The 17445-nt window shown below is 31.1% G+C and overlaps 2 protein-coding genes across 2 annotated transcripts in view; one reads left to right on the forward strand and one right to left on the reverse strand.

Moving 5' to 3' along the window:
• Positions 1-11271, forward strand: part of LOC147064059 (very long chain fatty acid elongase 4-like) — a 44923-nt gene extending 33652 nt beyond the window's left edge. The window contains exons 3-7 of the mRNA XM_085958731.1: positions 7675-7943; positions 8746-8917; positions 9375-9502; positions 10431-10580; positions 10708-11271. Coding sequence (XP_085814857.1) covers positions 7675-7943; positions 8746-8917; positions 9375-9502; positions 10431-10580; positions 10708-10800 — 812 coding nt within the window. The 3' untranslated portion in view covers positions 10801-11271. The remainder of the gene's footprint in view (positions 1-7674; positions 7944-8745; positions 8918-9374; positions 9503-10430; positions 10581-10707) is intronic.
• An 808-nt stretch (positions 11272-12079) lies between these two features.
• Positions 12080-15831, reverse strand: rtp (MORN repeat-containing protein retinophilin). Its single transcript, XM_085959006.1, has 3 exons — positions 15623-15831; positions 12416-12525; positions 12080-12234 (listed from the first exon to the last, which is right to left on the reverse strand). The coding sequence occupies exons 1-3, from the start codon at positions 15829-15831 to the stop codon at positions 12080-12082; spliced, it is 474 nt and encodes a 157-aa protein (XP_085815132.1).
• Between the last annotated feature and the right edge of the window lie 1614 nt (positions 15832-17445).

Genomic DNA, 17445 nt, shown 5'->3' on the forward strand with positions numbered 1-17445 from the left:
TCTTAATAGTAAGGTGACGGTATGCTTCTTAGATAATATTATTATTTAAATTATGACGAAGAACGTTTGCACGAATTTATTTCAGTTTCCTTGTGCTTTGTTTTTGTATAGGTATTACTGTTTATAATTATTTATCTGGTTGAAGTAGTCTTACACGATTTGATGAGTGCACACCATAACAATTAATTTTACTCTAGATAGAAAGTTTTCATTTATGTCATATTTATGTAAAATCCCAAATTATGATACCATAACTCTCACAAGCCATGATGTAATAATTGAAATAATAAATGTAATTAAACTTTAAATGCATTAATGTGAACGTGGAACCAGCGAAAATCGTATTATTTTTGGCCCATGTTCTGTAATATTGTTAGCTGTAATAATGTTAGCTCTCGTTTTAAAAGAATTGCGTAGGTACCTAACTAATACTTATTATAGTCTCAAGTAGGTACTTTCGTTTTCAACAATAAATGCACGATATATGACATTATAAGTTGCGTTCGATTGCCAGACCAGGAAACAAGTAACCATGGGGGCACAACTGGCGTCATTTAGACACTGTCGACTAAAGCAAGGCCTGGTTTCTACCTCTGGGAAGAAATTGGATCTACGAGGTACTAAAGGGCTGTCAAATGAGTAGGTACTATAGATTTTTTAAATGTTGCAGCCATTTTTTTCTTATTCTCATCAAAATTGACATTTGTGCTCAGTATTGTTTGCAAATCATCATGGAAAGATACACGGTTATACAACGTATATAAACTGTTAAAATTTATTACAACGTTACGTTTCGGGCATTATAAAAAAATTATGGTCACAATAATCGACCTAAAAAGCTTACTATTCGTAATTTAACTGGAAAATTCGAGTGAAATGGAATGTTTGTGATGTTACGAATCCAACCCGTGAAAAAATACACGGTACTGCTGAAAATATCGATGTTGTGAATCAAAGTGTGGTTAAAAAACCAGAAAAATCTTAGTGCACTACAATGAAGGCGTATAAAATACAGTTAACACAAGAACTTATACCGAATGACTGTTTAGTGCTTCGAGATTTTGCTGATTCCATCTTCAGCGATGAAGCTCATATTTGGTTTTGCAAAGAAGCACAGTTGTCGCATTTGGAGTAGTAAAATTCACATACTATTCTTGAAACACCTGTACATCCACAGTTTGGTGTGGTTTATGATAGTCTGGAGGTGTGCTTATTGGACCGTATTTTTTTTGAAAATGAAAATGGCAATACAGTCACTGTCAATGGAGAACGCTGACATGATTACTGATTTTTTCTGCCATGATTAATATGATCAGGACGATATTTATGGTTCCAACAAAATGGTGAAACATGTTACACAGCTCGCGACACAATCATTTAAATTAAATATATATATCTCTTATTTGATAATTCTGTAGTATAGCATCTATTCGAGTCACACGTTAGAGTGTCTGTCTTACATTGTATGGCAGTATTATTTAGACTATTTAGAGCAAGGATCTAATAGCCTTCACCCTGTAGAAGCCCACATGCTCTGGCATAAGAGAAAAAATGGCAATTAACATTTTATTAACTTTCGCTTTAAACTATTCTTCACATTGAAAGCATGTATTATAAATTCTGTGTATTTATTTCAATCACATCGTCGAATCAAAACCAGTTTTATGAAACCCACACCTTGTGTTCGATAAATAAATCGGTAAAATTCTAATAATGTAACACAGTCATATCCGTAAGAGCACATTGCCCTCTCTATAGTGTACCTATGTATTTACTTTCACAATTCGGCAAGTTTAACGTTGTTAGTGATAAATAATAAATTGAAGTCGAAACTAAAAAATATGTTCAGTGTCTAAATATAATTAATCAATAATTCAAGATTTTAGAAGAGATTCCAGTTTGAAATTTTTGGTTGTTTGATATATGTTGAGAAGTATCCATTTTATGCGTTGTTCGATATTCAAATTAATAAATTGACAGATTGATATCCGATATAATCCGATCACAATGTTGTATTGGTAATAAAAAGCATCGCGTAACAGTAATTAAATAACTATTTTAGTAATGTCATGGCCAGAATAATAAATAATTTAATATTTTTTCTACTAGTTATGTTAATTTAAAAAGACGCATAAATTATTCTCTCGAATAGATATCATTTGGAATAACATGAGAATCGTACGTAATAATAAAAATGCATTAAAAAAAACCTTGGACGGAATAAAATGGGTTCGAATTCACCATTCTGCAAGAACGTAGTGATCGCGCAGGGGCGGCGCGGCGGCGTCTTGCAAAACTCAAACGTATAACCGTGTGTAAAATATTCGTAGACAGTGTCTTTTTTGGGGCATAATACACACGGTTATACGTTTGAGTTTCGCAAGACGCTGCCGCGCCGCGCCTGCCAAATGACTACGGCCGAGCACTTAGGTATATCGCCTATGTTCTAAATTCGAATCCCATTCGATCCGACAAGAAACAATATAAATGGTATGTTTCTATGGAATAATATATTATTTTTAAATCTTCAGTATTGAATACAAAAATAAAAGCTTAATAACAGACTATTTTTATATTCAACGAACAATTCACAAGATTTAAGAATGTAACATTATTTTATTGAACACACATAATTTGAAAACACCTCAGAGAAATATTATATAACCACTAGAAAAAATGTTTAAAAAAATATATGACGTTCAGCGGTGTCCAATCCCGCCCTGCTGAGATTCGCGCCCATGTGCTCTACCAACTAAGTTATGTGCGTCCTATTATTAACAGATGAAAGTACGTTATGTCGTAAAATTTTGAGATATCCTGGTACCGGTTAGTAATTATTAAGGTAATTAATACTTTGATTTAAAATACAAAAGCAGACTGCCTGAAATTAACGTAATTTAGTAAGTGCTTCATACTCATAGAGAATATTGTAAAAAAAATCTAGTTGATTTCGTCGTAATTAGATAGTACGCACATAGCTTAGTTGGTAGAGCACATGGCCGCGAATCCCGCTGAGTGTTTAAAAAAGATTTTTTTAGTGGTTATTTATTTCTTTGAGTTTTAAAAAAATATATGTAAGTATTTTTATATTATTATGTAAGTTGACACTGCAACGTGCAAAGAAATAGTAACAAGATTTCAAGTCTCTAGCTAGAATGGTAATAGACTAAAAACTTATATAATATTAATTTATATATACAGAGTTCAGGTGTAATTTACATAATGCTAGTAATTAGATCGGTCGCTACCTAGCTAAAATATAATTGTTTAATATTTAACAATATCATATTTTATTTCGACGTCAGTGACCGCTAAGTACCTACACAAAAAATAATTACTATGTGTATTACTATATCATTCATAATAAATAATATCATTAATTCGATAAGCAATTATTTTTTTTCATTATAAATGGACCAGACAAAAAATACATGCTGTCTTTTTTGTACTTTAATATATTACGAAATCAATGTAATATGTATAGGTAAGTAGGTATCTGCTGCCGAATATAATTTGATCAGTGATCACTATGTACGTACACTGTACATTCAACATGGAAAGTGATGCATATTTTTTTTTTCAATGCGGGTACATTGTCGAAAATTCTTATAAACGGAACCGGTTATACGCAATGGCCGTTGGCCGAGAGAAAGAGCGAAGATTGTAAAATACTTTTACCGATCGCGCTCTGATAATTACAATTTGTTTTACCAATATATGAATGTGTGCGTAATCATTTATCTAACTATGTACCATTAAATAATTAACATTTGTATTTACATGCATATCAGTTTACAAAATGCACTATGTTGATGACTACCATACATAAAGAGATCTTGAAAATGATCAAGGGCCATAAAATTTAAAAACGTAATTTACAAAAACTGGTAGAAATAATATGTGTTCTTGAATTATATATCAAATAGGTACAATATAAAGCAGTGATATCCAATCATTTTGGCGATTAGAACTACTTCAATCATCTAAAACCCGTAGTCTCCTTAAAATAAACCCATATAAGTAATAATTAATAGTAAATCAAAAAATATAAATTTTTGTGCGAGTAAATTTTTAGTTTTTGATGTTATGTAAGTCAAAACTCATCCAAGTTGTACCACAGGCGACTTTTTTGGTAAAGAAAGTTAAGTTTATGAGAAAAGTGAACGAAAACATGACTCTATAATAAAACAATTCAAAATCGATGGCACATAAGTTTAAAGTACAGGGCTGTGATAACGGTCACTTTGTATTCAATATTACCACAGGTAATTTACGTAAAAATATTACCCTTGAATAATGCGGTCCAAATATTGTATATCGTCACCCCCATATAACTTCGATTTTGACTTTGCCGGGAAATCGAATTTTAAACCTATTTACGTAGTATAATGAATAATATAACTGGGTTGAATTATTAAATAATTTATTTTTTAGTGAATATTTTCACGAATCTGAAAATATTCACGTATCATCAATAAATACAGATGTATCGATGAGATTAGTTATACTAGTAGTTGTAACATTTTAGGGTAAGCTTAGAGCAGGTTTTCTCAAACTTTTCTTGCGATGGTACACTTCGAAAATCCTGAAATTTAAGTGTAACACCTTGTTTATTTTGTAAGTGTGTAAATAGTACATAATCAATAAAAATTTAAAAAAGTGAGATAAAACATAACACATAAAACAGTGAATTAAGTTTTTAGTTACTTCAATTATTTTGTGTCTGGAATTTTGCAAAATTGTAATACTCTTTCTTTGTTATAAGTTAATTAAAAATATCTGCCAGATACGCAATCGTGAAGGATTTGTTAAAGGATTTGTTTTTTGACAATGCAAATCTGTCCTGAATTATTTTGTACCTCCATGAAGACCGATAACTCACTACGAAGTTCATAAAGTCGCAATAACGCTTTTCCTCTGAATCTTCATTCAGTATCAGTGATGCCAACCGTACTGTAATTATAGTACAATGCTATAATTTTAATTCTGCGAAAAACGTAAAATACTATAATTTTACGCCAAATATACCAAAATACTATAATTTTAAAGGATTCGAGACGGAAAATGTTCTTGTACTATGTATTTTTCAGAAATACATGTTCCAATATAGTTATGTCTCATTGCTCATTGAATAATGTAGAGGCGGAAATAATTTATCATCGGATACAGTATAGTATTCTGGTCAATCTAATTACAACTAATCAGGGAGTCAAAAGAAAAACGTTATATTTAAACATACAATATAACGTATCTTCAATTAAAATAATTTAGTTATAAAAATGCTATAACGATTAGGTATAGGGTGTTAAATAAGACAGTCAGTGGTCCGTCACATTTGTATTCTATAGCTAAGTAGGTATATAATATTATGTATGTATCTAACTAATCGCTGAATTAAGTCAATTTCATTAGAATAATTAATTAATCACTTAGATTGATTACAAGATTAACTTACTCTTGTTATGATTAGCCAACCGTTATAAATTAATGCGGGATACACGAATATCATGATATTTGAATAAAAAAGGTGATATCCGTAAGATATGGTTAAAAATCATTTAGCGTAAAAAAGTGTTGTGCGAGAAAGAATTATTCGTGCGAGTGAAAATATATTTACGTTGTGGAAAAACAAAAGAACAAAAATAATGGTTTCGTGTTATTATGGAACCATTGATATAGCTAGTGAGACAATTTTCTTTGAAATGTCTCCAGGCATGTAATAAACAATATAGATACCCACCGCAACCGCATAATGGTGATTATGTAGATGTAATGTACATTGCTGTAAATGTAAATATTATATTTTTAATTATTATAAATTTAATATATTTTTTTCCACTTGCTCTGATTTTCGGTATGACTTTTTGGCTTCATTGGCGTACATTTTGAAATCAAAATAATTGCAATGAGAACATCGAGCACATAAATAATGACTTTATTTATTTAGACAACTTACTGTTATAATATGACAGGTTTCCCTGGTCTGATGCTAATTGAATATGTAGGGATTGCTTCATATGTTACGTCATGCTTGGAAAAGGGTCTTATATAATATTGTGATGATTTGTAATGAAGGGTTTAAGCGTGTTGTAGATAATGTGACGTCACTAAACCACCAAATAATAATATACACTATAAATTATTCTGTAAGAACATTCTACTAAAATCGATCATTTCATTGATTTATTTTATCATAATATGATAAAATAAATCAATGAAATACATATTATGTAGGGGGTATCATATTAGGTAGATACATTATGAAGTTTGTATAACAAAATAACTAGACCTATCTATCTGAAAATGTTGAATACCATGCCACTGGTCAATACACGTCATTTATTTTTCGGTCTCACGATTTTGTCATTGTACCCATATTGCAATAATTGAGATATCAGGAGACCAACAATTTCCGTTCTCATATTTAATTTTGTCACCGCAAACAAATAATTCGGCTATAGTTATTCGATTTCGGAGATGAAATAAAAACAAACAATGCCGCATCGATTTATTCCGGACGTGAATAATTTTCTCGATCTTGAAAAAGGCAATTGCAAATAATGATAATAATAATTAGAGCAATTCTTATCCGAGTTGATATATAATATCTATATTTAAATCAGTGCCGCTTGCATTCTCCTTTTGTTAAAAAATACCAATCGGTTTTCATAAGTTAATAAAATGAAAAACAATAGAATATTATGAATTTGAGTTCTACTGATGCAGGTATTTCATATACATACTTACTTAATCCAACAAAACGTTTGTAACTTTCTGCAGTAAACCAACGATAAACAATAATTTTATTATTGCAAATTATTTATACCTAGTAATAAAATAAAAGATTCCACACAACGAATGACAAAGATACACAGTAGCCATCTATGAGTTTAGCTTCTAAGCTCTAAGAGTTAAGTTTCATACCTTTTTTACTCTTGCTGTGATATGTATTTGTCATGAACAAACAGCTTAGTTTAGTTCAGGAGTAGTCAACCTTTTTATACCTACCGCCCACTGTTGTATCCCTGTTAGTATTAAAATTTTCTAACCGCCCACCGGTTCCACAGCACCTAATGGTGATTTATAAAGTGGAGAAGTAACTTTACTTTATACAATTTATAAAGCAGGGTTACAGCAAGTTAAAGCATATAATAATAATTACTTAGCAAATACTTTATGTCAGACTCTCTAAGTTTCGTAGAATAAATTTTTATAAAACAACGTACTATAATTAAATCTATCTTTTTATTAATTATACTTTGTATACATAGAAGCATGAAGTCTGATGAAATTACATTTAATTAATTAAATTATTAATGAGATCCCTGAGGCTGATGCTGCGAAACTAAATACTGGATATCTCATTAAATTTTTATGAGAAACAAACGAAGGTCACCTCTTCGGAAATATTCGTGAACTAAAATTATGCGAGGGCGATACACATAGTATACTTTCTGAAATTTAAATTGTCAGGGGGAATTTTATGAAAACATAATGAAACCCTACCGCCCACCATGAAAGCTGGAACGGCCACTAGTGGGCGGTAGGGACCAGGTTGACTACCCCTGGTTTAGTTTGTCTTGTTTTTTTTTGATGTACAAATAATATTATTTCTTACTGGTAAAAATGATAACAAAAATATAGTGTTGATCAATTTTCTTTCTTCTATTCCAGATAATCGGACAAAAGGATGGCCGCTAGTAGACTCCCCTGTACCAACTGCGCTGTACACGTTACTGTATTTAGCAATTGTATGGGCAGGGCCGAGATTGATGAAGAATAGAAGCGCTTTCAAGTTGACATGGCTCCTGGTGCCCTACAACTTGTCGATGGCAGCTCTCAATGCCTACATTGCTGTGCAGTTACTCACTGCATCATGGCGATTACGTTATAGCTACATCTGTGAACCTTGCCGGCAGCGCTTTGATCCTGATGAGATGCAAGTGAGTATAAAAATTAACCATTTTTATACAAATTTTCATTTAAATTTTGAATGAAATCACATTTTTTTTCTGTTTTTAACCATTTAAATACCCATAGAATTCATCACAGTCCCAGTTAATTACTTAGAAACAAAATTAGCTAAGCCCATGCTCCACAGTTCGGTGAGGTCTATGTGGGTGCAGTATACCTGTGGATGATCTTTTCCACATTGTAACTAATTTAGGAAATGTGTTACACTTTGAGCTTGAGTTTGATTGAGTTCATTTGCACTGATTTTTGTTCACTTCTTTTGTTAAAAATAATAGATTTTGATGAGATTATAAGTGATTTTGTGAAAAGCATGAAGATTAGGTATTATTGAAAAACTAACAGTTTTTTTAAATTATTTTTAATAAGCTCCTTCAGGGTGACCTTTGGAAGACTTATCTATATATTATTTTAGAATATTACATTTGGAATCTCATGAAATCACTGAAAATAATGTAATTATTATATTACATATTATTTTTAAGTCATCTAGAAAAAATGTTTTGAAGGAATGTTTTATTTATACTAGGATCAATGATAGGGATGATCTCATCAATTTGTTCCACTTGCATTTTTGCATTCGTAATTATTTTATATAATGATTAATAATTATTTTTTGTTTAATGATTTTTTGTGATGTGATCTAGTAGACTGAATTTTAGTTTTCAAAACTGGTAGATCTGGAAAACTAGATAATTCAAGAGAGTTTGGTACTATTCATTATTATTCAACAATTGTTTTTTAAAATTCTTCTCACTTGTTTACAATTTACAGATAGCTAACGCGGTATGGTGGTACTACTTCTCAAAATTGCTGGAGTTCTGTGATACATTCTTCTTTATTCTTCGTAAGAAAGATGAACAGTTGACCTTCCTCCACGTGTACCATCATTCAACCATGTTCTCATTCTGGTGGATCGGAATCAAATGGGTGCCGAGCGGTTCAAGTAAGACCCCATCCTAATTTCAATTTATTACATTCCCTTGTATTTATGAGTGTAATCACACATAGACTTATGGGGGGTAAAGGCTATTATTATTGTATGCCAAATTGATAACTATTGAAGTTTGAATAAAAATTGAGCAGCAATACAAAATCAAACCTTTCTACTCCACTATGATAGACTAAAAGTGTTTACTGTTGAACTAAATACAGTTGAATAAAGTTTTCAATTTTTGGCAATGACGAGTATAACATGACATGCCCAAGAAATTAGTACTCTAGTGAAGTAGTTTTACTACTGGTAGAAAGGGTTGTTCACTGAAATTTAACAATTTTATTATCTATGTAATGTTAATATACCCAGACTAAAAATATCCTATTTCTCTATAATACATACATTTTAGTAATTATACATACATAATTTAGAATAAGAATATGAATCATTTACTTTGTTATTTCAGCATTCCTCCCAGCTATGGTTAACAGTGCTATTCATGTTTTGATGTACACATACTATGGATTGTCAGTGTTTGGCCCAAACGTTACCAAGTTCTTGTGGTGGAAGAAATACCTCACCATTCTTCAATTGGTAAGACACATATCTTATACTTATACAATATTATCTAAGATACCTAGGTACCGATATTTTTTTTAAGTGGATTCTTAATAAAATCAAATTTATTAATTCTAATAGATTTAAATTCAAATTCCATCAAGTACCTTCGGTCGATAGTATTGAATTTATTAATATTAATACATATTATGTACATAATGAATTTCATTAAACATTTTAAACAAGTGACATTTCATTCAATTCAATTTCAAATAAGTAAATTTTACGATTTATTTAACTAGATACAAATATTTTGTTTTCAATGATGTCTATACATAAAATACTTTTAAATGTATAATTCAGTTCATAATAGTATCACTACCTACTACAAAATACTATGGGAAATATTTATTTGTTATGTCAATATCCATAAAAGCTTCAAATGTTAGTTTGCATACAGTGACGTCCCTAGTTAAAATGCCGCCCCTGGGCAGCGTCAAAATGCCGCCGCATTTTTTTTATGCAGTATTTTTTATTAACGTGTCGTTTTTGGTCAAAATGGACGTCGAAGGGCAACGGAAATAAATTAGATATTGCAAACTCGACAAAAAAATTACAGTCCTTTTAAACATTTCATGTTAATTAATACATTTTGTTTCCAACCAGTGGAGCTGAATTTTTTAATGGAAAGATATTTTCATTATTACTAAGTTTAGGTAGGTAGGTCTATATATACCAAATGATTCTCCTTAATTTGCCACCCTTCGAGTAACTGTCGCCCTCGAGTGACGCTCATTCTGCCTACCCCCACGGGACATCACTTCTTGCATATGAATTTTGATTGATTTATTATCTATATACTGCATGTGTGAGTGATAATATGACCCTAAAAATGATATAAACATTATGTTTCATGCACAGAAAAACAAGAATAGAAAATAATTTATATTGCAATTTCTTCCAGATCCAATTTACCTGCGCTCTTATCTTGGGAGTCAATGGCTTACGTACCGGATGCGAGTTCCCTCTTTGGATGCACTACACCCTCATTATCTACATGATTTCTTTCATCGTCTTGTTCGGAAAATTCTATTTCAGGGCATACATGGAACAGGTGAGATTGATAACTTATTATTGTGATGATGCAGTTCTGTCAACTCCTTATGATGGTCAAACATACTATTATGATATAAACTATTGTGATAACTCGTTTTTAATGCTATTTAACTTAAATGTTACAGGGTGGCGGAGCTTTAGAAGTCAGATATGGACAGTCGTCGAAAAAACCAAAAATTGGACACAACTATGCTTACAACAAAGAAAAATTGAAATAAAGTACATATTGTTAATATAAGTATATAAACATTAAAATAAATGTAGAACAATATTATTATTTACCGTTTTTAAATAAATGGTAAAGTGACATAGAATAAAAATAATGAGTCAGACAGATAAAATATATCATGAGTAAGAATGCCATCTCTTGCAGGTTTACGGAACAAATAATTTGAAAATATTATGTTTCAGTATATAACTAATTTTACTGTCACTTTAGACTCGGCGGATGATTCAGCCAAGACCTTTTAAGTGATATGGAACTAGTAATACTCTTTACAAGTATTTTTAGTAATAAAATATGCCTAAAAACGCAGTATTCTAAATTCTATTGTACCTATAACACTACAATAATTAGAGAAGTTTGCAGTTGAATGCAGTAGGGTGAATTTCAATTTTATTTGGTTTAATTTTTGTAATGGTTTTTTTTATTTATCATAACTGAAATAGGTACATATACTGTAAATTTTAACAAAAAAAACATTATGAAACAATTTTCATTGAAATCAGTTTTATATTTACACTTACAATAATATTAGCAACACACATTTACAGATAAAAATAATAAATTCGCAGGTATATTTTTGTTAGTGCAAAAATTTTAGTTATAAATTATACAATATAAAAATATAGCTGATATTAATTAGATTATCATTATGTTTTGCACAAAAATGTTAGACAATAAGTGTTATTTCTTATGACAGAGTGTTTGTTATCTAATAAAATAAAATGTTTAATAATATTATATACTATTTTTATAAATTTTCTGTAAATAATTAAAAAAAATGTCAAAGTACCACCACTGAGTTTTTTTAAACATATATTATCATATTATGTAATATTATTTTGTATTACACTGAAAATTGAACATGCATATCGTCACTGTTCTGGCAGAAGACACTAATTCGAAAAAATGACATATTGAGTTAGTTATACCAAAATGTTCCTTATTTCAAACTTTACCGTCTGGAAACCTTCTTAATAAATAAACAGTCTTTATTTTAAAGTCATCCTTTTTACGATTACTTAATAAACTCACATGATAGACCATTTCAAACATTTTAACAACTTCAAAGTCAAATTACTCAAAACTAGTATTCTCCAGTTAGTGTGTTCTGCCAGAACAGAGACGATATTATGTAGTTATTGAAAACTTATTGGATTCTAAAATACAGAATGTCTTTACTTTGGTTTTAGTGAAATGAGAACACACTGTATATTTACTTAGCAGGGCAATATAAATATCATACACAATTACTAGGAAGAAAATATATTAAATTATAATGGTTGACACTGTGCTCTAGCCATGTATGCTACTTTTTGTGCCCTCTGCACTATTTCAGGGCAGCGTTTCTTCCTCATCAGTTTACAATCTTGGAAAAATCCCTCGTTACGTGGAAATCCACTGCTGCCATCGTTAAATGTTACCAAACCTAATAATATTAATAAAGGCATTTAATATTAAGAAACATAAAACTTTGATGTCATTAATGAAACAAAATTATAAAAAGAAATTTTGAATTTTTTGACCTATAAATATTTATCCACAGTAATTATAGATTAATACAATATATTGTGTATCTACAGTCATAATTATAAAAAATCTTCCCTTACCCAATCCCCAAATTCTACCGCCACGGAATTCCCCTTCATACTTCATCCCATCGGCTCTCCAAAACACACCGTGACCATGAAACCATCCTTGCATGAACTCGCCTTCAAATCTGTTAATATCATTTGATCTAAATCATGATGATTTCATTTTTATAATTTTAATAATAGCCACAAGAAGAAATTACATAATAACTGTTGCTAATTACAATTAGAAAAACATCACTTTTGGTAGGCAGATATAGTAATATTTCCAGGATCGACTCATCTAATACCAACCTACACAATTGTATTAAATGAATAATTTTATTCAATAGTTGACAATGTCCTTCTGAGGCAGACAAAACCGGTCCAGTTAGTATTTAATAAAAGCGAAATTATACAATGCATTTCCACTTCATGAATTGACAGTTAACACAATAAAAGAAATTAATAAGTGATATCATAATAAATTCTTAGCCTATTAATTGGACTAAGGCAGTGGTTGGCAAACCGCGGCTCGCAAGCCACATGTGGCTCTTTGGCCCCTTTATGCGGCTTTGCCACAAATGCCCTTTGCCCTATTTGACATCGCTACAAAGAAGAAGCAAAAAAAAACGGATGACGAAAACCGTGAATTTAAAGTTGAATGGACCGAGACTTTCGCGTTTATTCAAAACTTAAATGGCCTATCGATCTGTATTATTTGTCGGGAAAAATTGGTGCATAACACGAACACGTCAAATTTGGAGGGACACTTTACAACTAAACATGTGTCATTTAGCACTAAATATCCTGTCGGTATGCGAAGAAGAAAGCAGTTGAGGCACTTTAGAAGTCAAGAAAAAGTTTGAAAAAGTTTTGTATTTAATTACTTAATACAATCTTCCAACAATGTTAATATTGCATGTTTTGTTGTTAGTAAAGAGATTTCTAATAGAGGTAATCAAGAGTCAATTGGGAAGTCGACTTATTGATGAGAACCTGTAATCGTGCATAAAATTAAAAACATTAACATACAAACCTGCTTACCCAAACTTTTCTAGGAGATGCAAGGCTATTATGCACAGTTTGTCAGTCATTGTCATGATTTAATTCTATGGATACCTTACTTACAATTTAATTTTTATCAATAAATAAGATCGTTATCAAGTATGATATCAAGTTTTATTCAGTGTACCTACCTGTAGTTTAATTAAGACTTAAATCTTTACCTAAAGTATATTAACAGTGTATATAATATTATATAATTTCAGTTTAAGAAATTTGGCTCTCAAAAGAAATCTCAATAGTTGTACTTTTATATTTGACATTTGGCTCTGTTGACTAATGAGTTTGCCGACCACTGGACTAAGGTATACAGATTACAGAGTACAATGTCATAAAGAGTAATTTAGTCATCAGTGAAATTATTGTAATAATAGTGAACCACTTAGCACTTCAGTAGCATCACAAATACAAAATTTAATTGAAAGTATTTTTCCAAACATAATTATGTAATATACTGCAATTAATCATTTGGTAATTGTGCCGCAGAGGTGGACACGAGCTTTTATAATTTTTTTTTACGAAAACAGTTTATTTCATGTAGAAAATTATAATAAATACCTTTTTCTGTCGGCGCATCGGCTTTTCGATCCAATAATCGTTAATTAAAAATTTGAAATTTTCATACATTTTGATACACCATTATCACAAAACTAAGATTATATGAGGTAATATTAGGTTGGGGTAGATTAGATTGGGTTAGGTTTGGTTTGGTCTAAAAAGAAAGTTGTAAAATCTCATATCCACCTCTGCGGCACATTTACCAATCATTTGAATTCAGAAAACGATGATAATGATAAAATTTCTATCACCATGGTTAATCCGTTGTTGGATTAACACAACACTTGTAAATCAAGAATCAAGTGTACCTACAAGGAGAGTTCCATAAGTTCGCGGAATGGGAAAGAAAGAAAAGAATATATATTTATGTTTAATATTTTTATTTTTCAATATTATAATCTCCTCTGACATGAACACACAAAAACATTGCGTTTTATTAAATAAAAACAACAATGAACACACTTCTTAGATCTATAGATTAATTTTTCTAAAACTTCATAAAAATACTTTGATTTGCCTTCAAAATGCTCATTTACGACTGCCTGTAGGGACTCATCATCACTGAACGGTGGGTAAGGCAATTCTTGGAAGCAGCATTTTCTCATAGCAGCCATTGCAATTTGAGCTTTGTGAACAGGTGCATTGTCATGAATTAAGAATACGCCTTTTGTTAATAAATTCTTTTAATCGACTTAGAATATTAGCATAGTACTGACCTGTGACGTTGGTACCTTCCTTGTGAATTCCAAAACACTGTTGCCATCACCTTCCCATCCGATGGTACGACCTTAATCTTATTGGGGGTTGAACTACCCTTTTTATGGCCATTGCATGGACTCCTGTTTTGAATGATGAGCCCATGTTTCATCTCCCGTAACAATTTTGTTGATAAGTCCCATTTGCTTTAAGAATTGCTTAGAACATTACACACGGTAACTTTTTTGATGTGGCATAAGCATTCGTGGCACCCATCTTCAGCTTACATTTGGTATCTTAAGATTTTCATGTATAATTCTTGAAATAGTTTTTTTTATAGATTGAACCTTTCTGCTATTTCGAATAGTTTTAGCCAACCATTTTCCATAAGGGCATTTTCGATTTTTAATACCATTACATGTGCAGTGACCACAACGGTCATCATTGGTCATCATCTTCTAATGACTCTCTACCTTGTTTAAATAAGTGTGAACATTTGTAAATCATGGTTTTACCACAACAAAGAGTGCCATAAACCAATTTCATTTCATTTTGGATGGTTTCCACACTGTTTTGTGAGGAATTTAATTACTGCACAGAGCTCAATATTTGACATTTTTAAAATTATCATACTTTCATTTGTTCTTTTGAATAATGGAAGCGATTTAATGGAACAATCAACTTGAAATTGCACAAGTATACCTGAAAAGGATTACCTAACAATAAAAAAATAATTTTAACCCCAATACTTGCTACTTTCATCACCATTCCGCGAACATATGGAACTCCCCTCATAGCTTTATAAAAATTAATCATTGTATCATGCAGATACTTAATTGTCAAAAATATTGTCAATAACTTAAATAATTTAGATTTGAAGTTCACATCGCTAACTACAATAAATAAATATATTATAAAATCACTAACTTTGCACTGTCGGGAAATGACATGACACCGAGCCCAGAGCACAATCCGTTTATGAATGCTCCATCGTATCGCACTCCGTCCGCTAACACTAAATGACCCATGCCATGTTTCTGTCCTCTGGAATTCCATTCCCCAATGTACCGAGAAGAATCTTCATATTTGTATGCTCCAGTTTTTACTACACCTGGGTCCACAACTATAGAGACCATTAGGAAATAAATACATACTCTTTATGGTTGCGTGGCTTTATGCAATTATAAATTATTATAGGATATTTTCACAAAACAATGAGGGATTGTCTTTAATTTACCACATATTATTCAATCAGAAAAATTCACAACGCTCTAGAAAAATGAGTCCGAATTAAGATGTCTGGGATTAGGTATACAATTTCCGGAGCAATGATAATTAAATTTAATATGACACAAATGATAACAAAGAAAAATCTTTATTCATTACCTTCAACCATTTCCACTGAAAGTAGGTTAGCAGTCCGAATGACAAACACAATGTGTTCACTAAAGGGAGGAACTATCTACTGAGAACTTATATGGATTCATCTATAATACTTTAACATTATAATCTAATTAGACTTTCTTGTCAATAAAGTTTACATACTGATGTTTTTAATTAATAATTATGTATGTAAAAGGATCAAGGAGATAAGTCATATGGATTTAATATTAAATTATTTTATAATGCATATTATTATTAGAAGAAAATGAATGAATCAAATCAATGCCAATGAATCAGTATAATCCTTTCAGAAACAGAAATTTGCATTTAAAAATTTGTCCAAAACTCAATTTTCATTTAGATCTTGTGAAAAGTAGTGATTTTAGACTTGTCTACATTTGCCTTTTGCACACAAAATAATTCTAATGGGTATTGTAATATAAATAATCCAATAAATTGAAAAAAAGCTCCTGACTCTCGGTATCCAAATGGCGAGCGAGGATAAGAGAGAGGAGATGGTGGAGAGTGATGTTGGAGACGACGAGGGTCCACCCTGGGCTATAGTGCCAGTGATAATTGCAATAAAATCCTAATGTAATTTACAATCTGGTGTGGATTTTAGCCGCTTCCCGAAGATTTTTTTTACAAGAAATGGTTGTCCCAATCTATTAGGTCCATGCTTATCTATGGTCCATGCTCTGAACCCAAAGGACACATTGAAAAAACAACATGTGAATTTGTCAGACATGGTATTCGAACCAGTAATCCTAGGATTCTGATGAGGAAATTTTGTAATATGACGACGGCAGACGATAAAAATAATAAGCGCAATGTAAGAAGTTTGTTTCTATATGCAAATATCCAACAGTATTTGCTCTATTACACCAGCAGACCACTGAAAATAGGACAACATTTTGTGGACTGTTAACGCAGAAATAAAAAATATTTATATGGTAACATATAATAACGTCTTATCGCAGTTGATTTCGTCACGTAAAACCATTATTCTATTTTAACAAACACAGAATGCTTAAATACTTGCAGGTGTACGGGTTTTAAAGAATTTAAGTATTGAGAAACACTGGTCTAAATCACTCTGGTAATTTTTCATGCGCATGCCTGACTTCAAACCATCTTAGAAAGTACTAGTGGAACGTGTAATTATTTATGAATGAGTATTTTTTTACTTTAAAGATATAAAAAGTGGTGATTTAATATCATAGCACTAGCACCTCATCAGTAAGTTCGAATCGAGGTCAAAGTATGTGATTTTTTTCAAGCCTGGGTATTTCTGTGATGACCTCATGGCCTGCTCTAGTGTAAAAAAAACACGACTATCATCTGTCACTTTTTGCTGTAGAATGGCA

Source organism: Rhyacophila brunnea, unplaced genomic scaffold, assembly GCF_057557595.1.
Source record: "Rhyacophila brunnea isolate RB1 unplaced genomic scaffold, BYU_Rbru_1.0 scaffold_8, whole genome shotgun sequence".
NCBI lineage: Eukaryota > Metazoa > Arthropoda > Insecta > Trichoptera > Rhyacophilidae > Rhyacophila > Rhyacophila brunnea.